General features: G+C 39.0%; 1 protein-coding gene across 2 annotated transcripts; it reads left to right on the top strand.

The window, feature by feature from the left end:
* The first annotated feature begins 10066 nt into the window (after nt 1-10066).
* Nucleotides 10067-15501, top strand: LOC127778482 (uncharacterized). Of its 2 annotated transcripts, none has more exons than XM_052305083.1 (10): nt 10067-10307; nt 11317-11411; nt 11520-11587; nt 11713-11756; nt 12124-12201; nt 13023-13176; nt 13269-13439; nt 13871-13939; nt 14046-14121; nt 15272-15501. In XM_052305083.1, exons 1-10 carry the CDS (start codon nt 10153-10155, stop codon nt 15298-15300), a joined length of 939 nt encoding a protein of 312 aa, XP_052161043.1. In that variant the 5' UTR covers nt 10067-10152; the 3' UTR covers nt 15301-15501. The 2 variants fall into 2 exon arrangements, with proteins under 2 accessions (XP_052161043.1, XP_052161044.1); XM_052305084.1 differs by having other exon boundaries at nt 14046-14125.
* The last annotated feature ends 10291 nt before the right edge of the window (nt 15502-25792 follow it).

Below are 25792 nucleotides of genomic sequence, written 5' to 3'. Positions count from 1 at the left end.
TCCCTATCTGCCGCAAAAATCTACAGTATAACTGTAAGAAGAATCTATATTATTGTAAACTTAAAAAATAGATTAATATGATATTTTAGAGCAACTTTCGTATAGAAAGTTTTCGCACGAAACACACCGTTTAGCAGTTTGAAAAGCGTGCCACAAAAATCTTAATCTTAATCCAACTCTAATTGGAGAAAAGAACGGGGCCATTGTTGCACACGGACCATATAATTTTTTTTTGAAATTGTACTGTTGAAGTTATTTTTTCTTAGAAATATACGAGATTCCAACAAATTTATATGAATAGACCGTCGTGGCGGTTTGGCAGTGGAAAATCGCGACGAAATGGCAAGACTAACACGCGATATTGATAATGACATGATGACGCAAGCGGTGTTGCAAGGGGACAGTACGAGACTGCTTTGTCTCGCTGGTTAGCCTAGCGAGAAGGGGGTCCCGCTTGTTCCCCTAGCGACACAGCCGGAATGACGTAATTAATAATCCTAATTAGAGATTAATTAATTACTAGATATGCTAATTAAATAATAATTAATTGTTAATGATGCTAATTCATGAATTAATCGCGCGAGTTAGAGCAGCCTGCGCGTACCACGATCACTAATTCTTGCGCGCGTGTCGGCGGCGCGCGTTTTAGGCCCAGAAGGCCCAGCGCCGCTGCGCCGGCGCACGCCTCCTCCACGTTTTTTTTTTGGTTTTTTTACCTTTTTTTTTCATTTTTTCCCCACTTTTTGCTGATTATTTTTAATCTTTAGCATGTTTTGAGTTTGAAAGTTTTAAAATTTTGAGTTGAAAATTTTCAAATCTGAACTTGAAAGTTTTTAAATCTCGACTTGAAAGTTTTCAAAATTTTCAAATATGGACTTGAAAGTTTTCGAATCTCAAGTTGAAAGTTTTCAAAATTTTCAAATCTGGACCTGAAAGTTTTCGAATCTCGATTCTCGAGTTGAAAGTTTTCGAATCTGAGTTGAAAGTTTTCAAATCTAAGTTAAAAGTTTTTAAAAGTTGACTTTAAAATTTAAAACTTGAATCAAAAGATTTCAAATCTAACTTAAAATTTTTTCAATCCGTTAGTAAAAAAAAATCCCCCAAAAAATATCCAGAATCTTTCCTAATTACTATCATTAGTGTTAAGTATATTAACTAATATAGGTAGTTAAGACTAAAAGGGGAAGTGCTCGCTAGCGGCGCGCACGCGCTAGCTAGGAGCCCCCGCGCGTACATGCCACGCGACATCGCGCACCCACTGCGCTGGTATATTTCTACCCTTTAAACGTGTATATTCATGTAAAATCGATGAAAAAATATATGTTTTTTTAAAAAATTCACTGACCATAGATGAACACATTCTTAGTGGCAATATCTGATGAATGCCATGTGATCATGCATATAGTTTGATTAAGGACATATCGCACATAAAAAGTCAAGAAAATTGGCGTGGCATAATTGTTGGTGAATATTTAGATAATTGTTACCGTGGAATATTTTGGACAACCGTTTGGAAGGTTCTCTAAATATATGATTTATGAGGAAAATCACATGTAAAAACCAGAAAATTATATTATTATAGATTTGGATATATATAGCTCTTGTCTAGCTCCAAAAAGTAAATTTCATGCTGGACATTTTTATGTATGAATTACTATCAAGTATGGATTTGAAACATTGTATAATCATGCGCATCCATCTTTTTCTTATGCTTATGATTTAAATTTGAAATTTTAAAACTTAATTTTTAGAGTTGACTTTGTGGGTTTCCATCGTTTATAATATTCAAACTAAGAACGTGTATATGAAAAATATTAACCATAAGTTAATGTGTTTTTTTATTTGCTACTAATATAAGTCATACTTCCTGCGTAAAAAAAAAAAACTCAATCCTGGGTTTGAACATGTATATCCAGGTTTAAACTTAAGTTGGGTTTTTTTTTACGGAAGGATTAGAGATAAGTATATGCACAAGCTAAATGGTGGAGCTTCGCTCATTAAATATTTGATAGTAGGACCCACATATGTTAGTAGATGTTAGGGGGGAAAGTAAGCGTGTGGACATAGACAACAAGAGGCATGCATTGCATTTTGTTTGGGCGGTAGTAAGTGCGCCTTATCGAGTCTACCTCCCATGGTCGTGGGTGAAGCACCATGGTCGGCGACCAATATCCTCTTTTTCGTTTACTTGGACACCCAACGTACACCTCAGCCTCTTTCCTTCCACTCCAAAATAAGACCAGTGAATAAATGAATCATTAACTCTCCATTAGGTTTAGGAAATCTTGCAAACCACTTTAATTGTGTGTATTAAAAATTATTGGTGAAACCGTTTGTGTGCCTGTTAATTAATCGAGGTAAAAATACTATGTAAATGATTTTCGCATGTTCCAACTCCCAAACATTGCCTTTTCACATGCGTCTCAAAATGTCCAGCCACCTTTGCCTCAATGTCAATGGACAACCTGTGGAAATATAGAAAACCATATGTAGTAATGGTTTCAAACTTTTAAAATTCATGGAAAAAATCACTTTAAGTTTGATTGAGGTGAATAAAATAGCTCTGTGATCTTTACAACAATTAATTCACAAAATATTTTATTCACCATAGCCGGACTAAAAATGTTTTTTTTCATAAATTCTAAATGGTCCAACATCATATACTCTCTGTTTCCGAATACTGTTTCCAAATATAAGTATTTTTATAATGTAGATTGTGTACTCCCTCTATCATAAATAAAGTACTTTTGAAACATTGATAAGTCAAACTTTTTGACTTTGATTGTCAATAGCAAAAGAAAATCATAGAGATTACGTATGCAAGAATAATTTTACTAGATTTATGGTGAAACAGACTATCGTAATGTTTAACTCTATCTATTTAGAATAAAGTTATCTTTGTAGCATATCCAAACATGCTTATATTTATAGACGAGTGGAGTATATAATATAAGCATTTCCAAGGCACTGATTCCAATTAATTCACGGGAATCCAATCATTTCGGTTAATCATGTGCTTAGGTGGGAAATCCAAGCAATTTAAAATTCAAATTTTGATCAATGAGGAGACTAGAACATAGGGCCTGTTCACTTTGATACCATTTTCAACCTTACCAAATTTTGGTAAAGTTAAAAAAAAGTGGTTATATTTAGTTTGCTGCTAAATTTTGATAACTATATAAGAAATCCTGCCAAAATTTGGTAAGGTTCTTTTAGCATCAAAGTGAACAGACCCATAATCTTTTCCCTTGGGCTTAATCTCTGCTAATTAAACAACCTAAAAATGCTTATATCTGAAACTGATGGAGTATTTAAAACAGACGTAAATTCATCTCCCACAGGCACTTTTTTTTTTCTGTGGTTGTATTAATTCTCTATTACTTAGATGCAGTCGGATGCTCGTAAGCATGGACGTTTACAAACAAAACCTATATCAGTCAATAGTTTCCGGATTTGCTAACTCGCGTGCTGCGGGCGCACACTCCGGCCCACCCCGGCCCACGTGTACACGCGGTCCATGTCGCTCACAGAGGAGTAGTGCGATTAGCGCGAGGGAAACCTGATTAGCATCAGGATTAGCATGCTGATTTTTTTACGAGTAGTTAGGCCGAGTATTTAGACCGTAATTATTATTTCAGTTAAAGTTTGAAAACTTTCTACTCAAATTTAAAAACGTTTAACTCATATTTAAAACTTTCAATTTAAATTTTAAAACTTTGAAATTAAAATTTAAAATTTTAAGTCATTTTAAAAAGTTTTCAACCCAGATTTGAAAACTTTCAGCTTAAAATTTGAAAATTTTTAACTCAAATTTGAAAACTTTTAGCACAAAATTTTAAAACTTTCTACCTAGATTTGAAAACTTTCAACTCAAAATTTGAAAACTTTAACTCAAATTTAAAAACTTTCAACACAAAATTTGAAAACTTTCAAGTCAAAATTTAAAACTTTCAACTCTATATTTGTAAAGAGGTGTGTGAAAGATTGAAAAAAAATCGGAAAGAAACAAAAAAAAAGAAAAAAGAAAAACGCGTTGGAGGAGAAAATAATACGAAAAAAGAAAAAAAAAAGCGCAAGGACAGCCCAGCTGACATGCTGTTGGCTCGTACGCACGCGCTAGGAAGCCCCAGTAGTTTCACATGAGTAAGGAAAATGATCATGAGAGGCCTATAAAAGGCCCATCATATACCCATATATACATCTCATCTTAGGAATAAGTCCACTTGCCGTCCCTCATCTTTCCGCTGAGTTTAATTGGTATCCCTGAACTGCAATACCAGAAATCTTCGCCCATTATTTTCGCAAAACCATACAAATTAAATCAGATCCCATAGTAGTATGGACGGTCGTTTTAACTGACGTGGCATCATAGTTAGTAAAAAAAGGGCCCCCAATTGTAAGTGGCCTCTAAATCCCCTATTTTCTCTTCCCTGTTTCCCCTTGTTGAAGCGGAGGTGCCGCGGCACCAGGGGCCGACCAAAGGAGGTTGCACTTCTTGCCAGTGGCGGCGCCATCATGAAGCATCAAGGGGCGGGCCATCGCCAGCACGAGGAGCCGGTGGAGATCCATTGCATTCATGCAGTGGTCATGAAGCTTGAAAAAGAGCGCGTTGGTGGAGGAGCCGTCCTTCGGGGTGGCGGCGACGGCGGCGGCCGCGAGTAACTAGCGTATGCATTTGGATGGAGAGGTCGGCAAAGCGGGGGCAACGGAGGTGGCGGTAGATGTGGAAGGCCCTTCTAGTGCACCAGGTTCACCGTTGTGGAGACCACCTTGGCCTCAGTCTCGTGCTCATGCTCGGCGCTGATGGTTGGGGCCACTTTTTTGCTGCGGAGTGGAGAGGGAAGTACTAGAGTGGGCTAACAAGGGGTGAGGAGGAGAGGCAGAGCTCGCCGGGGGCCATCAACTAGAGGGTAGACGGAGCTCGCTGGTGGGAATCTACACTGCCGCCATGCCGTCTCCCCTCACGGATGCGCCGCCCAGTGACCTCATCTCGAAGCTCGATGCAGCGGTGGCCAGTGAACACACTTGTGTACCGCTGCCCGCGGCACATCCTTCACCCACCCCCACCGACCGATGACGACTGTGCTCCGATTAGTTCCCTTTTGGCGCTGAGGTGCTGATGGTGGAAATGGTGAGGACCAGTGCGGTGGCCAATGGCATGGAGGTCGAGCTCCATCGCGGTGGCGCTATGTCGTCGAGCTCCCTCGTCCTCTTGCTCCGTAGCAGCCTCGCAAGCTCCCGCCACGGCCTCAGATGAGGTGAAGACCGGAAGAGAAGATGAGAGAGGGGGAGTAGAGGAAGAAGATGAGTGCCTACTTACATGTGGGCCCCACATGTTTATTTTTATTTTTCGCTAACTTGGCTGCTACTTCAGCTAAAACACCCATCCATACTGCTTTGGGATCTATTTTGAACGGTTTTGCAAAGATAACGGGTGAAGATTTGTGGTATTGCGGTTTAGAGATATCAATTAAACTCGGCGCAAACATGAGGTACGATAAATGAACTTATTCCTCTCATCTTACATGGTCTGAGAGTACTCCAATTTGGGCCGGTCCTGGAAGTTTCTTGTGGGCCGGAAGGCTCCATGTCAGGAGAGAATATCACTTTGCAATTGGAGCATAGAGAGCATAATTAGCATGATTCTGCCACTATAACCACTATATAAGCATATGTACTGTTGGTTTATATTCTTCCTTCTACCTATTGAGGGGTTACACTTTTTCTAGGCCTATGGCACCAATAGGCATATAATGTAACGCTCTAATCCGACATGATGATATCTCCTGAGTATTCAATGACCACTTGATTACCTTTCTTCTCTGACTATCCAAAGTTTTTGTGGAACCTTCTCTTTTTCTCCAAGAGTAGGCGTTGGGCATTGTTTCTATAATTTAGCTGGTACGAATTATCTACTTCTGTTGTTTAATTAAACCACCTACTAAAATTAAGTAGGATAAGTTTAGACATATAAACTATACATATGGACTACTTATATGGAAAATTTGGGAACCATCTGAAATTCTCATGGAAGCCACTTTAGCAATTATGAAGATCCATGGAGACCAATTTCAATAAAGCCTTATCAACCAAATGTGTTCTTGTACAAATATTTAATTGCAAAAGTTATACAGTGAATAAACATATACATTCTAGCCATGTGTACATCCTAAGCCATAGGAGAATACACACTGCACACTACCAGAGAAAACGTTATGCAGATGGCCAAAACATATTTTTAAGACGGGCAAACACTCCGCTTGTAACTAAAGGCCTGAAAAAAACAATTTTCACAGGCGAGCATTCATTCACCTGCAAAAAATAATTTTTTTAAAGATAGGTAAAGCTGACCACCTACATAGACAATTTTCGGCAAAAAAAAAAATACATTTAAAAATATCACCACGCAGCTGCCTTGTCCGGATCAGGGACGGGGGTGACTGCACGAGCGTGCAGTCAGCACACATCCACCGTCCGAGCCATCCCACGGAAGCCCACGCTCACAAGCGATAGACTGATAGCGGACACACCTCTGGACTCCGATAACATATGCGTTCATTGTCGCTACCGCCGTCGCCGTTCACGGCAGGGACTGACCCAAAGCTCTTCACCGGGATGCGCCGCCACCATAGCCACCGGGAGCTGTAGCTTCCTCGTTGTCCCCTTGAGCGTCGTGCACGTACTCCACTGGTTCATCTTCCTGCTAGGACTGGATATGCAGCAATTGGAAGCAATTCAACATGCATGCTGCCTGTGAAAAAACTTGGAGAATATGGATGCACCAAGACCAAGTAGTAGCATAACACGATTACAGTTACAATGAGCAGCAAGCAAAGCTTGCGTTCTGATTCGATCGACTATGCAGCAAGCAACGTATTACGTTTATGTACGCATTCAATCAGCTGGTTTTCTACAGAAACACAACGAGAACACCTTGTCACGCTTGCCTCCAGCTGCTGCTGCGCCGCTGCCGCTACAGACTTGTCCTCAACGGAAGATGGGTCGGCGGAGATTGAACACGACGTACTCCATCCATTCCAAAATATAAGATCTATAGCTAAAAATTACTATATTTTGGGACGGAGGTACTACGTCCGAGGAGACAGCAGTGAAGCCCGGCTCTCGTAGCGGCCAATATAATGTTGGCGTATGCCGGTGGAAAAGCTTCAAGTCATTCGGCTGACGGCAGCGCATACCGGCGTTTGAGCTCCGGGCCACTCCCCGGCGCAGGCGAGCACTTCATCGCTGCTACTTGCTGGGTTTTCGTGGGCTTCGCGATGGCTGGTTCTGTCAGCTATGGCGTGCTGCCTCGTGAGGCATCGGATGGTTTGGACGGTGGATTGAGTGCTGAAGGCACGCGCGTGCAGTCACCCCGTGAAGGCAGACGATCTTGATCCGCCTTGTCCCATTTACACAGAAGAAGCACAATGCAAATCAAATCAATGTAGGTTTTCTGCACATATCCAAAAATATTTTTTCTCAATCCTAGAAGGTACGTGAATAGTTAGATAAGCAATGACTCACTTAACTCACATTAATGATTTGATATCTATATATACCTAATTAAAAAATACGCAAAGTTTCCGGTAGTAAATTTCGTCCGTCCCATACGCAAGGTTTTCGGTAGTAAATTTCGTCCGTTCCTCGGTTTATCCACGCGAGCGATTCGTTTTGACCGTCCGTTTAACGAGTCCGATCTGTTACGGTGGATGTTGCCTCACTAAGAATATTCATATTATTAAATTTTAGCAACACCCTATGACACAAGAATCATAATTCCTAGTTGGTTAGCCAACGAAGCTTCTGAATAGTAGGATTGGAGTTCGACTCCCACAACCCCCTAGTTTCCTGCTGCTAACCTCTCCTATTTTTCCTTTTTCTCTCCTAAGCTAATTATATATTTTTAAAAAGTACATCCATATATTTGAAATTCATATTAAACCAACAATATATGCAATTTTTTATTGTGCTTTTCTACACTTTATCGCCTCCTCTTATTAATTTTTTTAAAAGTATGTCCTATTTTTTTCTCTCTTCTAAGCTTGATTATATTTTTTTAAAAGTACATCCATATGTTTAAAATTAATATTAAACCAGCAATATTTTTAATTTCCCGCTGTGTTTTTTTATCACCTCCTCTTATTAATTCATTTTGAAAAGTACGTCCATGTGATTGCAATTAATATTAAACCAGTATTATATGTAATTTTCTACTGTGTTTTTTTACAATTTATCACCAACTTTGCATTTTTTTCATTGATAACATAACGAATATCTTTCAAATGTCATGGTGAAATTCATGTTAAACCGGCATATATATAATTTTCTACTATATTTTTCTATACATTATCATCTTTTTTATTAAAAAAACCTAGCATTTTATCATCGATAACACAAAGAATAGTTCTTTTAAATGTCATGGTGTAAATATTGAATACCCATAATTAAAATCTTGTGTTGGCCATTGGGTTGGTTGTGTGGCCTCGTGCGCACATGTCTTCCAGGATCGTTATCAATCAAGTTTATATTATCTACTTTCTCCGAACTAGAATTTACATAAACATAGCATATTTGCATTCGTTGTTGTGCTACTGTGGGACCCACACCGTCAAGGTTCCCAACACCCCTTGGATCGGAACTACCACATGCGAACTCAAGTGTGTGGTTAGACGGACTCGAGCCGTCGAGCGCATGAGTAGCTGCCTGCTAATGATGAGACGCAATTAATCCTATTTAATACTACCTCCGTCTCAAAATGTAAGCATTTTTACCTATGTCCAGATTCATAGTTAAAAATACTTATATTTTGGGTCAGAGGTAGTAATTTTTACTTCCAATTAAACAGTAATCTCCAAACCAGAATATATTTTAAAGCATTTATCAAATTTCTAATCATGTAAAATATCAACAAGGTGAAATCCATAGTCATTATCTTTTTTAGTTATCTATGTGTAAATTGGTAAAGCTGAATTAAATTAGGCTAAATTTCCATTTGATTATATCGTTCCTTTGTAGAGGTCGACCAAGTTGAAGGAACCTATTCTTCCAATTTGATGAAAATTCTAATGCATTTTTTTAAAGGTATACATATAATAGCATACATTACTTTTTAAATATGTATGATCAAATTAGATTTATGATTGGCTACAATGCAATCCTGATCGAATTGGAATACAGATCTGGTGGCTTGTCTTTCTCAATGCCTAGGTGGGTCCTTGGTTATCTTCATATTAGTGCTATCATTAACAAATTTGAATTGTTATCATGTTTCTCCTCACGTGATAAATCATATTCAGTTTCAGTAACACACCGTTTATTAGTTCGAAGAGATATTTACAATTAAGTGAAGCAAGCGCTAGGAGATAGATTGCCATGTGGGTCAACATCATGATCCATGATATCAAAATAGTACGCATGCAAGACGTCATGAAACTAAACAATTAGTTTTTCCGATGCAACGCACGGGCATTTTTTCTAGTATATTTTAAAAATAGAATGACCTACGTGACACCAACAAGTTAAATGATCCTTGTTGCATTTTAGTCAAATATAAAATGTGCGGGTGTGCAGCACATCCAAACGTGTCTATATCTTCGTATAAAACTATGACTCTCAACAAACATATCTGCAACATATCTCTTTCTTTTCGAACGGTCAACAAACATCTCTTCTTTTTTTATATTAACAAACAAACATCTCTTTGAATTAACATGGAGATGGCACACGTCAAACAAAAAAACAAAAAAAAACTGGGAAACGGAATCAAATTCCAGCAACAGCATAAAAAATAAATAAACAGCATAAATAAATAAATAAATAAAGAGGACTGCTACAAAACGGGATCCTGTTGCAACGGTACAGACATATTAACTATTTCCTGCACGAGTATCATAGGTATCAGGTCCTAGGTGTCGCAGGTACCGGATCACAGGTATCGGGTAACATGCAACTAATACCACAACAGGTATCAGATATCAGTACTGTCTCATATAAAGATATCCGTTCCAACGGGATACCGTTGTCTAGGTTTTGTGATAAATAAACCCCCAAACAAGCGGAAGGAGCCAACCAATCACCAATCACCGAAAACCCCGTGCAGCAGCGAAACAGCAGAAACCCGCGAGCGCAGAACGGAAAACCGAAGTCTCCTCGATGGACTCCTCCGCGGCGTCGGCGGCGGCGGCGGCGGCGGCGCCGGTGGTGCTGGTGACGAACGACGACGGCATCGACGCGCCGGGGCTCCGCTTCCTCGTCGGCCAGCTCGTCGCCACCCGCCGCTTCCGCGTCCTCGTCTGCGCGCCCGACACGTGAGTGTTGCTCCGCTTCCCCATCTCTCCACCCCCTTCCCCCTCGTGATCGATCGAGCGAGTGAGCAAACCCTCGCGTCTGCCTCTGAGATTGATTTCCGTAGTAGGGGGGAGCGCGGCGGTGCTGTTTGTGAATGGTGATCGATTGGTTGGGAATTGGGAGTTGGAGTTGAATTGGTAGGATTAGGAACTAGGAAGGAGCATGTGGGAGAGAAGGCGAGGATTTCGGATGAGGAATGCTCGTTTTACTTCCCTCTTTGGCTTTCTCAGCTACAAAGAAAAATATGAATGAGGAGAGTTTTTTTTTAATAAAAAAATTTTACCCCTCTGTAAATTTCTTGCTACCTACAGAAGTACAGATTATGTAGTTTACTTCGTTTATGTTCTCCGTGTTGATCGCTGGTCTTCGAAATGGAGAAACTAATTCAGAATCAGGAGGATTTTGATAATGAAAAGTAGTAGTGGTGATTAGATTTTTGTTATTCGGGGATGTTTTTCTGTGGTTTTGGTATGCTGTAGTTTGCTAAAAGAAGCAGATTTTAGGGAACATGGAACCTATAACAGTGTAACTGAACTTCTCTTTTCACATGATGGATCATCACAAAAGCAAGGAAACAAAGCATAGATTTAATCATAGTATACGGGTATCAAGTTTTGCAAGATGCTGTGTTCAGAACATGGAATCTGTTCCGTTGAAGAATATTCTTACCTGATTTTTAGCTCCAATTACATCATTCGGTTGCCAAGTTGTGGTAAATTAAAATGCCTTTGTGGGGGCAAGTGTTTTCCGAATCTATGATATTGGTGTACTAAATCAAGTAAAGGATGGTTCATTCACTGAGTTATTTCCTTTGCAAAATAGTGGTATTCTTGAGAAGAAAACTAACACACTATGGGAGCTTTTAATGCCTCGACATGAAAAAAAAAACAGAGGGCTTCCAGTAGCATTTATTCGCGGCATGTGATCGTGTTCCTCTAATGGCATTATTCTTGTGCTTCAAATATGCAGAGACAGGTCAGGTGTTAGCCACTCCATCACATGGCGCCCTGCACTCCGCTGTAAACGAGTTGATATAGATGGTGCTACAGCATTTGCAGCCTCAGGTCTTGTATTTTTGACTGATATCATCTACATATGAACTTCCTTATAGACTATTCAATGTCAAGGACAGTGCATGTCAAATGCCTAACACTACACTTAAATAACAATAGGGACTCCTGCTGACTGTGCTTCTTTAGGCATATCTGGGAAGCTCTTTGATGGTTTGGTTCCTGATCTGGCAAGTTTTGGAATTTCTTCATAGATAAATTGATGTCCTTTTATGGTTTTATGTCATCTTCAACTACGAAAAGGTTTACCAGTAACGCTTGGTTTTCATTTTACTTTATTTCATCCATAATGCAGGTAGTCAGTGGAATCAATGTTGGCAACAATTGTGGATGCCATGTGTAAGTGTATCAATCCATGCATATTCATTATCTCAAACATATTGTCATATTGCTTCTCCCGCATCCGCTTATTTGAATACCTGTTGGTACTTTACATGTGCAATTATTGTTATAATTTCCATGTGGAATTGCATTCTGATATTTTCAATGACAATTACTGCCATGATATAGTTTTGCTGTTTTTTACCAGCAGTATAGTGTTAAAATTAACTGTCTGGATTGTACAGATCATAAAAATAAAAATAAAAATCAACAAATATTTTCTGAGTTCTGACTGAAGCCATTGTTTGAGGTGTCCTCTAAACTATCAAGGAATTAGTACTGTAATTGCACTGGATCATGAGAACTTTATGCTTTTATTATGCAGTATCTATTCTGGAACAGTTGGCGGTGCTAGGGAGGCATTCTTGTACGGGATTCCTTCATTAGCCATGTCATATGATTGGTATGCAAAGATTTTTTTTTTCTTTGCTATTATTCGCTGTATTTGCTCCTCTGTTGTTCAAATAACACATTCACATATTCAGCATCTACTAGTTATCTGACTAGAACTAGGTTTTACTGTCATATGAGTTGTCTGTTTCATGTAGAATGTATATATAGATTGGCTTCTACAGTTTATCTGTTGGTCAAGCTTTCAGAACTATGGACTTGTTTTTATAGTTAGTTATATCCATTCTTCAGTACATCCTGTGTACTGTCATTGCATAACTAATTCCAAGAGAAAATACCATTGAAAGTGGACTGCAATGTGGAAGATGATGGATTGGAGTACTGTTATCTACAGAGTAGCTGATAGTTTATAATATTCTTTGAGGTTTTTCTTTCCAACGGATGTTTAGCAAACAGTATGATTTAATAGATACTAGTCTAATATGGGTTCAAGATCTTTGGCCTCCACCCCAAGTATACGAATTTGCCAATGACTCTCATTCATGAAGCAAGATTTATTTCTTGTAACATTCCCTGTTCACACATTGGAAAATTTTAAGTAACTGCACTAATTAGTAGAACCTTTAATCTGTATTCTACATGTTGGGTTCTCCCCCTGAAGGTCAGTGAGATCCCATTAGCCCGTTGGGTTCTTTACAAATCTACCAACTTTCAGCTGTTAAACATTAAGTTAATTTGATGTATGTATGATTTAATGTTTGCAAGTTCACCTTTTTATTTTGACTTTTCATGTGCTCAAGTCTATGAACGTTACTAGTTAGTGAAAACTGAAAACTAGAGTATCCAGTTTGACATCCCAATTGCAACTCTCAGGGTCGCAAGTCAGAGCAGTGTTAACGACCTCAAAGTAGCTGCAGAGGTTGTTATGCCTCTGATAAATACTGTGATGGCTGAGATAAAGAATGGGACATATCCTCAAGGATCATTCTTGAATATAGATATACCAACTGATGCTGCACACCACAAGGTAAATCTCTAGCTGTAATTTTTTAGTAAATTACTCCCTCCATTCTCAAACAGATGTTGTTAGTAAATTACTTTTACGCTGCCTATCTGTAGGGATACAAAATTACAAAGCAAGGAAGGTATATGGCCAGAATTGGTTGGGAGCAAACAGTTTATAAGAAGCCTGCGGTAGAAAGTTACCAGACAGCAAACATGGATGTTGACAGTGAAAAGGACAGTGAAGTAGATACTTCATCAGAGAATGACCTATTGTTTAAAAGAGTGGTAACTTCACATTGCTCCAAGAAACATTTTATTCTTATTCTTTCAAGCACATTTGAACTGCATCTGATAGGTAGCCTTCTAGCAAAGTAAAATTTACTGTAAGATCTGTAGCATAAACTGTTTATAAAAGAATTTTGGAATTGACTCTCATGCTTCTAAAGTCGTAATTATTCTTCATTTCTTCCATATAATATCAATGGTAATAGCAAACCGTTTATAAAAAGAGCTTAAATGAGAAGTCCTGTAGGTACAAGGTAATTCACATTCCACACTCATAAATGGGGAGCACTCTTACATGAATGATAACCGTTACCCATGGTATATTTATGCTAGCTAGCTATTGATTATTGTTGGAAAACATTAGAGTAAATATAAGTTTGTTCTTTTTTGTGAGAAATTTTGTTAACTAGCTCTGATTAAATTCTGAACAGCTTGTGAGGCGAAGTTATGATGAAGAGGAAGGGGATGATATCGACCACAAGTGCCTTGTAGATGGATATGTAAGAATGACCTAAATATTCTCTTCATAAAAAAGAACTGACTACTATACACTTTCCATTTTCTGATAGAATTCATCCTCAGATACGTATATATTGTTTGTTCCAGATTACTGTTACCCCTTTGGGAGCTCTATCCCGCGCAGAAGCTGATGTCATACCATACTACAAAGCTTGCTTGTCACGTCTGTATGATCTTTCTTCTTCCTCCTTATAGTGGCTATTTATTGCACTTCTTTATTTGAGGTTATTTTCAATTGTGGTTATTTATTGCACTTCTTTATGAGGTCATTTTCAAATGTCAATTCTATTTTTTCTTGCCATTGGTTACTTTTGATCTTTCATCTTCTAGATTAAAGAGGTTTGAGTCCGAGGGTTCACCTCGGACCTACATCCTTTTCAAGAAAATGCCACAGATTTGTGCTACTCTTTTTTTTTCCGTTTTTTACACCAAAAAAAACACACTACACCCAGAGACATAGGTCTTTTCAAACATTACGATATACTCCCTCCGCCCCAAATATAAGGGGTTCTAGGTTTTCTTACTATAATGTCCCTCATTATGTGGTGAATGGGAATGTTATTGGGTGTAAGGTTGGAAGAAAAATTGAACTATGGATGATTAATTCGACAAGCATTACTCCAAATCGTCCAAGGGTTCACCTCGGACCTATATCCTTTTCAAGTAAATGCCACAGATTTGTGCTAGTTTTTTTTTTCATTTTTTACACCAAAAAAACACACTACACGCAGAGGCATAGGTCTTTTCAAACATTAGGATATACTCCCTCCGCCCCAAATATAAGGGGTTCTAGTTTTTCTTACTATATAATGTCCCTCATTGTGTGGTGAATGGGAATGTTATTGGGTGTAAGGTGGGAAGAAAAATTGAACTATGGATGATTAATTGGACAAGCATTACTCCAAATCCGTTATATTCGGGGATAAAATTTGAATGATTCTATCCCTTGTATTTGGGGATGGAGGGAGTAGCATTGTTCCCCACAGGCAAAGTGATTTTTCCCACTTCCACGCTATATCATTTTTGTAATTGGCCTGGCATATTCTCATACATTGACCTATATATATTGTCCGTTAATTCTTGCCATGTTAATTGTTAGTTCTCATACATTCCTGTTTGTTTAATCATCACGATGGAAAAAAAAAGCATTTTACCTTGTGTTTCCTAGCATCGCAACTTTGCTTTTCTTGTTCGTCACAATTACCATGTTTTGTAGCTGGTGGTGTGGTAAAGTTCATATATAAATTCGGAAACAAAAGATGACATGTTACTTCAGTATGCAACTGACTTTTCTTTCATGTGATATTTTTCAGGTGATCAGGATACTTTTGTGGCCCACTAAACTGAAAAAGTTGGTGTCATGGTTGCAAGTTGCAAATAAAGTTGCATGAATTTCAGTCATTCTAGATGATTGTTACTGATGTATTGCCATATTATGTACTTCCGTGATTATTCAGAGCATATGTATCACATAGCTCTTACTATTTATAACTACAGTTCCACAATAATTCTTTGGTATTATATTTTTCTGAGACTTGTTGCATATAGAGCTATATCAATTGTTTTCAAACTTCTCCCAACTTATTGAATCTTGTTGAAATCCACTTGAAAGACATCAATGGAACTTATACAATATGATGAAATCTTCAGGAAACCGGTCTGGAAAACAACAAGAACAGATAATCTGAAAAAATCATGTACTCTTTTACCGTTTCAGAACTGAAGCAAAATCCATAGAATGTCAAAATTGGAATTTGAAGCATCATTGAAAAATTTGAAACTAGTCTCAAAACGTCTATGAAATGTGCCAGAAACCTACTCTAACGTATGAAGTATCTAGACCACAAATCCCATCTCATTGCAATAAATATTCTGCTCAACAAAATACCAAATCTTTGCTCACCAACTCCACATACAAAAAAACCAATATACCGAATACTTGTCTTCTTGGTGATCACAACACCTCATGCTTTTGTCGGCATGCCATATTTCACTGAAGATATTTTGATAATTTCTTTTAACAAATACAGTTCGTATTGTCATGTACTCCACAGCCATTTCTAGAATCTTTCCAAGATCAAGAAATTTAATTTGGATCCCATCATTCCATGCTCACTAAATCGTTAATTAATATACCTAAAACACACATCATCACAGTGGTCCTGTACTCATATACAATTTCATGAGGATGACCACTTGGCAGGCACGCTTGCAGGAGAAAACGAGAGCAAGGGACACATCAAGCAACAAGAAATTGACAGGCTATTAAATTATTATATAACCAAAAGCAGAGACAGATACACTCTACCAACCTATCTCCAATACCACAATCAAGGGTAAGGCATTTGAGCAAGTATTCAAGTATGTATGTATGTACAAATGAGCTCAGCCTCACACTCTTTATCAACCTCAACACATGACACTCACAGGTAACAACATTTCACCCACACTGGGTGTTTTTCTTTCTTTTTTTTTCGACGATGGAAGCGAAACTCCTAGCCTCCGCACCAACTAAGGATGCACACGACCGAATTTCACATTCACTAATACAGGATGCGAATCGGACACCGAGAAAGAAGATAAACAAACCTCGATATTTTTTTCTCTCATTTCTTTTTTGGAGTGCATGAATGCAAGGACAATGGCCAATGAGGATCATCATCATCAAAGCCAAAAACCACACCCTAGAATGACTTCTCAGGAAAACCCTTCCCTTAGTCTCTACACAAAGTAGTTCTGAAGTTTTGCTGCTCATGCCATGGCCTCAAACTTCAGAGCTTCAGCTTCATGAGAGCCGGATGACGGTGCGAGTCGATGAGGATCGACCACAGGACATGAACATCCTCATCCTGGCAGGACTGAACATCCTTGTACAAGATATACATTCCCCTACCTATCAAGAAATGCACATATATGTTCATAGAGAAAACAGGCAGCATCTCCACAATAACATGTTTGAAATGAAGAAAGAAACCGTCATGAAGAAGAATGTCGCATAGTTTGAAATGCATAGAAAAACCATCATGAAGAAGAATGTTGCATAGTTTGCAGGTTCATGGGCAGAGAAACTTACGGTTCCTGCGCTCCGAATGCGCGCGAACCCAGAGCCTCCTGAGAGGGGAGAAGAGGGAGTGGAGCCACCCCATTGAGGAATGGTGAGGAAGAGATAGTGTGCAAATGGAAGGAAATAGAGGGGGTTGGGGGGTAGTAGGGTTAGAGAGGAGGTAACCATCAGCTCTGTTGCTTTTGGTGATGAGGTGAAGTCTATTGCACTTTACCATATTGTTGTGCTTCCTTGCAACCCAATCAGGGGTGTCATGAGCAATTTATTCTGGTATATTGTCCCTTTCCACTCCTTGGTCTTCCTTCTACCTCATTTTTCTCCCATTGGAACGGCTATTTCTCACACTTTAACCTAACCTCCAAGAGAATAACAATGCAAGGTAGTACAAAACCGGAATGATTAGTTTGCAAAAATGATTTTATTTATGTGCATCTTCTGCAGGCTACAAATATCATAATTCAACACCAAATTTGTGGGGTTCTTTGGTCCATCCTTCAATTTGTCTCCATTCTTATGCTTGGTGCTATATCTTGGTAAAAAAAATTAAAAAAAGATAAGAAGTGACTAAACAATTATTTTTGAATTTGGAACCTATTGGATTTGGATCAAATATTTTAAATACTAGCTAGGTGTAGGCTTGGTTTTTAGTTTGTACTAGTACCACAGATAAATAAACCAATCATGTATTTCAAGTAACCAAATAAGCTTTCGAATTTATATTCTACTCGACTGTTAGCATATACTTTTTTTCTAATCATGTCTACTCTTCTGCCGGTGTGCTGCTCTTATCAATGCGTGTATATATTTTGCCCTTGACAAAGACAGAATGACCTTCTTTGAGATGCAAAAGAAGAAAGCACATGATAGTGCTATAAACGTTCACTAGTGAATTGAAATACAACAAATTGATTTTCTTAAATTGATCATATTTTTTTTAGAAAAACGGCATGCATGTTAATACGACTAAAAGGACCATTATTCATGTTACCATGGATTTCATGTACTTAGAAGAAGATACTAGCAGAAAATAAAACTGAAGAGAGTATAAAGTGCTATATCCGTCCTAAAATGTAAGGAGTTCTAAGCTTATACACAGGTATTAAAAACGCTAGAAATTATATTTTAGAATAGAATTTGAATGTTAAAAGTTGTTATATTTTAGGACCGAGGAGTAGCAAATTCCTCGACAGCAACCCCCCCCCCCCCAAAAAAGGTTTCTGTTTGTTGATGTATGTTTGTTCTTCAAAAAATGGTCATGTATTATGAATCTTCGAGAACTTATTCTAGTATATGCACCAACGTTAAATTGTAAATGCAACCGTAATCGCATATGTTTTGCTTACGGATTTTGCCTTCTAGAACACAGTTAACGTATTGGTCAAGTGCGTGCTGTTCATACTAAAATCCTGAAAGTTATTAACTGGTTAGTGGTCTGCTAGCTCAGCAAGCGTCCTAGCCTTCCAGGCTGGTGGTGTGTTTGTTTTATATTTTTCTAATTACTAGCAATAATGCCCGTGTATTTCAACTGGTGAAGGTAATTTTAATCATGCATACTGTTGGCAAAAATAATAAAGGAATCGTCGTAATAATAATAATAATAATAATAATAAAATTTAATATTTATGTGGTTAATGCAATGACATTTTATTTGTTTGTTTTTTCAGAATCAGCTGTGATAAGATAAAAGCAATATTCATTTCTCTAGATAAAAATGAATGAAATAAAAAAAGTTCAACGACCTAAAGTGAACATATTCCATACGGAGGTGTGTGCAGTCCATGAGGCGGCCCTATAGTGTGGGCGGGCTAGGAACAGAATCGGGGACAACTTAAGGGATCTAAAGTGAACTTATTTCATGTGGGCGGCCTGGGAATGGCGTTCGGCCCGACACAAGAGAAGTTGTAGCTGTACGATCTGATGGACGGTCCTAATTGATCCCGATTTATATAAAAGTTCAACAGCCCAACCCTAACCCTAAAAACATTTCCTTTCCCCCTTTCTCTCTCTCAACGGTGGCGGCGGCGCCTCTCCCCCTCCGCCGCTCCTCTTCCAACCCCACCGCGCAGCGCCTCTCCCCTCCGCCGCTCCTCCTCTCCCAACCCCACCGGCGGTGCTGCTCTATCTCCCCCTCTTCCCTTCCGGCGGGAGATGAAGGCAGCAGGCAGGGGCGGCGTCCTTCCCTCCGCCGGATCTAGCAGGAGGGGAGGCAGCAGCTTCCTGGCGTCCCTGCGAGGCCTCTCACCTTCCGCGCGCGGCGACGCCTGTAGGATCGAGATGTCGACTAGAGGGGGGGGGTGAATAGGCGATTTAAAATTAAATGGCACCTAATCAAAACTAACCTAAGTTGCTAGGCTCGGTGAGGGACAAGACTAACTAAGCAACTAAGTTATGTTTTGCAATCCTAGGGTGAAAGTGGCTCAAGTATATCACTAGGAAAGTAAATCATACTTCCTAAGTCTAGTTTAGGAATCCTAGGGTGAAATGATCTCTAGTATGTCTCTAGAAATGTAAATTGCACAAATGTAAATGCACCAAGTAAATGAGACAAGGAGACAAGAGATTTTTCACCGAGGTTCGGAAACTCGCTGGTTTCCTACTTCCCGTTGAGGCGAGCCCAACTCCACCGCTCAACCACAAAGCCACCGCACGCCCCCTTCGTCAAGGGGTGGGCAACGCGGGAGCCAGCCCATGGAGAGGACTAGGGTAGTTCTTCCTTCACTCTGAAGGTGGTGAACTCCAAACCACTCACAATCGGCGCCGGGCCTCCTCCACAATCTTCTCGGAGAGGTCACCGGGCAACTTCTCCACAAGCCGTCTAGGAGGCGGCAACCTCCAAGAGTAACAAGCAATGACCCGGCGTGTATATGATCAATCAAGTGCCACACTAGCTCTACAAATGGAAGCAATGCACTTGACTCTTGGCTAATTAACCCTCTAACACACTAGATGGATGAACACAAAGCTCAAGTGGGTGTGAGAGAGGTGCAAGGAGTGTATGCAATTGAATTGGGTGCCAAGAGAGTCCCCTTGCTGCTGGAGGGGGAGTATATATACTCCCACCAACCAAAACTAGCCGTTGGGGGCGAAATCCCCCAACTCATTGCTCTGCCGGTCTGACCGGAGGTATGTGACCGGTCAGACCGTGCTACTCTACAACGGTTAGAAACTAGCCGTTGTAGGGCTGTCATTGGGCCCCACTGCCTAAGCCGGTCAGACCGACATGGGGTGGCCGGTCAGACTGGCCTTGGCTCGGTCAGACCACCATCAGCTCGGTCTGACCGAATACGGCTCTGGCGGCTCGGGATCGACACACTCAGAGCATGCCATCCCAGCCATATGGTCGGCCGGTCAGACCAGCCTGTACCTGCCGGTCAGACCGACACTGCCTGGCCGGTCAGACCGGCCAGGGCCGCCGGTCAGACCGCCACTATGTGGCCGGTCTGACCGCCCCTGGTCAGGCCACAGTGAGGGGCAAAGTGTTTATGTGTGTGTTGGGAGAATGTGAGCACAAGTGAAAATGTAATGACCTAATGTGGCAATTAAAATCATCTCATTACTAGGCCATTACCCCCTTGATAGTACGGCGAAACTATAAATAAACTAGCACAATTTTGATCGCCCAACGCCTCGATCAATTCAAAATGAAAACACTAGTTTACCGTCTTCTCTTCCTTTTGCTTTGCTCCGTCAATTTTAATCCATCGATAATCATCCTTGCGCACACATGATGTGAACCTAACTTAAAGATATAGCTCAAAAGAACAGTTAGTCCACAAGCGCTTGTCATTAATTACCAAAATTAACACCGGGGGTCTAGATGCTTCAGTGCCCCTCCGCCCTCGCCTCCTCTTCCTCACCATAGGCCGCGGTAGGGCTCAACGGTGGCGGGCAACGCTCTCCCCTCCACCGGATCTAGGAGGGGAGGCGGTGGCGGCCCGGTGTCTCGGCGGCCCCCTCCACCGGGTCCAGTGGGAGGGGAGCAGCCGGTGGTCTGGCATCCCTGCGACGGCGGTGGTGATTCGGCGGCGACGGTGGCACCCTTCCTTTCCGGCATCAGTGTTTTCTTGTGTTCTTGAATTTATGCGGACTCGTTTTTTACCATCGGAGAAGGATTGAAGCGGGATCGATCGCACATGCGGTGTAAAATTTTTTTTTTGACGATATACGTATATAGATAGATAGATAGATTGAATTGGACTTTCTTTTTTTCATGTTTTTTGCGCCCTTTTCTCGTTATTACGGGTGACAGAAACATTTTTAATTTTTTAAGTAGTAGGGATAGGCTATGTTCGGAACTACCTGTTCCCATTTTCTCCTCCTCATTTTCCACGCACACGCTTTTCAAACTGCTAAACGGTGTGTTTTTTGCAAAAAGTTGCTTAAAAAACCATATTGATCCATTTTTGAAAAAAATAGGTAATACTTAATTAATTACGTGCTAACGAATCGCTCTATTTTCCGTGTGGAGGAAATGGGTTCCCAGTTCGGGAGAACGAAGGCAGCCATAGTCTTTCAGGATTATGGTCTTATAATTGTTTCTGCTTTATTCAATAAAACTTCACACCGTATAAGTATCGGTTAATAAAAAGCATCCTAGGCAATTACTGTTTTTCTTTTTCAAAGTAGGGATGTTTTTCTTTTTGGGGTGGACAAGAAAAGGAGCAAACTTACACTTGTGGGAGCTTCTGCTATATATTAGGATCTGTGGTTGAGTAGGAATGATATGGTTTTGACAAATCACCATATATTTCATATATACAGGTCATTTTCAGGCAACATATTGGCTCCGGTTTTGGGCACAACTACAAAGGTGTGATGAAGATGGAGAGTTTCTATAAGTTATATGTCATAAGTTTGAGATGATGGTTATGCAACTTTTTACCAATTATGGATGGAGATTCACAAATAAACTTCCATAAATGTGTACTCCATATCTTACATTGGTTATTTCTTATTTTTGGTTGGTGTTTTCAATTTTTATTTGAACTACACGTTTTTTAGAGTGCTAGATTATAATAATTGGTTGTACCTCTACTGAGCAAAGGCCGAGATGTTCCACTCCATTATCTAAAGAAAAATAGGGATGTTGAGTAGTGGTGAAAACGGGACGGGTATTTCCTGAGCACCCACCCAACCCAACACTCGCGGAAAGAATATAGGAAAGAAAATGATATCCGTTACTATCCGACTTCGAATCTGAAACCTAAAAGAATATTAGGATAAGGAGTTATATCCATCTGTTTATGCCCCATATTATGAAACCCACCTACAAACATGGTAAAAGATAGGTTAATCACTATTTTACGAGCTCACGTGAAATATTGTATAATTTTTTCATTGATGTGTCTCTTTGAACACTTTAATTGTCTCCTTATATTTAATATCTACAAATTAGAGATACAAATAAATATTTATTCTTGAATCCGATTTAGGAGAAATAATCTGAGATAAGATATAAGATGAGTGATATGTTATCCGACACTATCCGTACACAATTTCGAAATTGAAGAAAAGCATAGGTTATATAGGAATGGTGTGATCCGATCGAACCCATCCGTTTTCACCCCTTTGTTGTGGTCTGAGCATATGCGTCCCCATCGTTGTTGATGAGGAAATTTTAAAGCTTAAATGGGTGTTTGGCATTAGCTGGTGATTAATTAGGGGATGGGACTCGAAAAAGTAGCTTAAGCTTGATGTTGATCAATGATCATAAAACGTGCAAAAGAGAATTGAATGTTTGGTTTGCATCGATGTGAGGTAAGATTGCAACCTCCTATCAACCTTCTTAGATGCTCAGTTGAGACTTGAGAACTCATGTGCTGACTTTTTTTAATATAAAAAAAGCAAAAATAGTATTCTTTTTCTAAAAGAAAAGAAACCTCACATGTTCGGATACTTGTGGAGTCTTAATGCAATTTGCATAAATAATGGGATTTGCTCCAAGCAATAAGTATCTCGAGGTACTGGTATCTCATAGAACTAAATTGTTTCCCATCGTTGAAACTAGCTGGGTAGGATTGGCATTATTAGATCCAATAATCGGAAATGATTTGGTACCGGTACTACCTCGAGTTACTTTTTATTGGACTAAAGTAAATCTCATAAATAATACAAAATTCAACCTGCCTAGAGGTGCAATTTGCTTATAAAAAAGTCCTGTTTAGTTTCCAAAATAAAAATTTTCACGCTGTCACATCGAATGTTTGGACACATTCATAGAGTATTAAATGCAGAAAAAAAAATCAATTACGCAGATTGCATGTAAATTGCGAGACGAATCTTTTAAGCCTAATTGCGTCATGATTTGACAATGTGGTGCTACAGTAAACATTTGCTAATAATAGATTAATTAGGCTTAATAAATTCGTCTCACAGTTTTCGAGTAGAGTCTGTAATTTGTTTTGTTATTAGACTACGTTTAATACTTCAAATGTGTGTCTATATATCCGATGTGATAATCAAACTCAAAAACTTCTCCCAACTAAACAAGGCCAAAATATATGGAATCGGAGAAATCAAACATCATTTTACAGAAAAATCAAGTTTCTTTTTTTCCTATGTTAGTGACGTCACAAAAATATATATGACCCTAGTCCCCACTGCTAGGACAAGATGTCATCCATCCCCAGAAAGCCCTGGATGAAATGCTCGAATGCATCGTCTTTCTATTTGTTTCATTAACATGAATCTGATGTCCCAGTACATGTTCTGATGTACACAATCATACTAGCTAGTATACTGCTCTCCATAGTCAATTCAACTGGAAATTATTGTTTAGCCAATAATAAGATATACATACAATTTCTGCCTTTGCAACTATGGATTTAATAAAAGAAACCCCCACAAAAAGATTTAATAAAAGAAACTGAAATATAGATAGCATCTTGGTTCATGGAAGTCATTAGAGGGTCATTAAGACACTAACAGGAATCAATGAATCAAGATTATCTTTGTTAGCACTTTATTAGAGCTTAAAAAAAACCAATCTGATGCATGCCTTCTGCTCCTCTCTCCCCATGAAGAAGAAAGTGGACATAAATATGAAAACAAATAAATAAACTATGCATAGAACTTTTATCTTTGTACTATTCTCGGTCTAAAACCAATGCTAAAAAATAGACTACTACCAGAAAAAACCCACAATTAACTATAAAATTAAATTTAATATTCAAATTTGGCTGTAACGGATAAGCCAACAAAAACGATCTTACACTGACATGTCCTTTTGATTTCTCAGCATAAAAAAATTAAGTTAAAATATTTTTTCATTATCTGGAGTTCTGGACATGTTAACTTGGTCATAATTTATTGACTTTCCTCTAAAGCAAGGGGTTACTGGCCACATTCCAAGCGTTATTCTAGCCCTTTAATTTTTTTTCATTGAATATCTATACTTCTTTAAAAAACACTAGTGGTGGTGGCAAATCACTCTTTTTACAGTTTAAATTAACCCCTGATATTTTCTGATATTATGGAATGATTCAATATTTGTTTCAAACAAGTGAATATACTTACATACTCTTTTAAAAAAAATACTATTGGTGGTGCTAGTGGATTTGCGACTGCCATTCACTGCCATTACCACCCCCACCACTGTTTTTCTGCAGTTTTTATAAATTGGCTCTTGATTTTTTATATTATGGAATAGCCCAGTATTTGTTTCAAACAAATCAATATACTTACATTGTGTTCGCAAGGTGGAGTTTGGAACTCGGAGAAAAGAACTTAGCCATATATACTCATAGCGGAAAATGGAGTGGTTCATTAGTGTGTGATTAATTAAGTATTAGTCTTTTTAAAAAAAATAGATAGACATGATCATATAAAATTATTTTGTATAAACCGCACCTTTTAGCAATTTGTAAAGTGTGTGCAGGAAAAACGAGATGAGTGAGTTGAGAACTCAAAGAAAAGAACTTAGCTATATATATATATACTCATAGCAAAGCATGGGTATCTCCTGCTCCCTCCGTACTCGTAAAGAAAGTCGTTTAGGACAATATTTAAGTCAAACCTTGGGAATATAAATCATGAATAACTCTCAAGTTGTTGAGTTTGAAAATGCAAAAATTATATGAATAGATTTGTCTTGAAAAATACTTTCATAAAAGTATACACATATCACTTTTCAATAAATATTTTTATAGAAATAAGAAGTCAAAGTTGTGTTTTGGAGACCGTGTTGCTGTCCAAAACGACTTCCTTTACAAGTACGGAGGGAGTAGTTTCCAAAAATGGAATAATCAACTATTTGCCACTTTTACGAGTGGTGATAAAGGATTTGCCACTGAACCCACATATTATAGACACATGAGAGTCCACGTGTTATAGACACATAAGAACCCACATGTCATGGCAATCCTTAATTGTCACATCTTTGAAGTGACAAAATAGTTAAATGTCCCAAAAAAATTAGAGACAGCATGAATCAACGGGTGAGTAACACACAGAGCCAACCAAGCCAGATCTGTTTTACCAAAACTTTTGTAACTGACTCCAGCATGTAAAAGTTCTTTTCTCGGAAATCAGCATGTATAAATTTAGCTTGATTCAAAAATAAAACAAAACAAAAAGGTATGCAGAATGGACTCCACGGAGATACCTAATACTTAGGATACAGCTTCAAGCTTTAATAAAGTTGATCGAATTTATGCTTCTCCCACAGCTAAATCCCCTAACCGAGAATATTTAGATAGAAAAAGATACCAAAGTGAACTAAGGGTGTGTTCGCTACAGCCGGCTCCCAACGTGCACAGTACACACGAAAAAC

This window comes from Oryza glaberrima, chromosome 7 (assembly GCF_000147395.1).
Source record: "Oryza glaberrima chromosome 7, OglaRS2, whole genome shotgun sequence".
Taxonomy (NCBI): domain Eukaryota; kingdom Viridiplantae; phylum Streptophyta; class Magnoliopsida; order Poales; family Poaceae; genus Oryza; species Oryza glaberrima.
The sequence above is the reverse complement of the archived record's forward strand: the minus strand, read 5'-3'. Positions and strand labels throughout refer to the sequence as shown.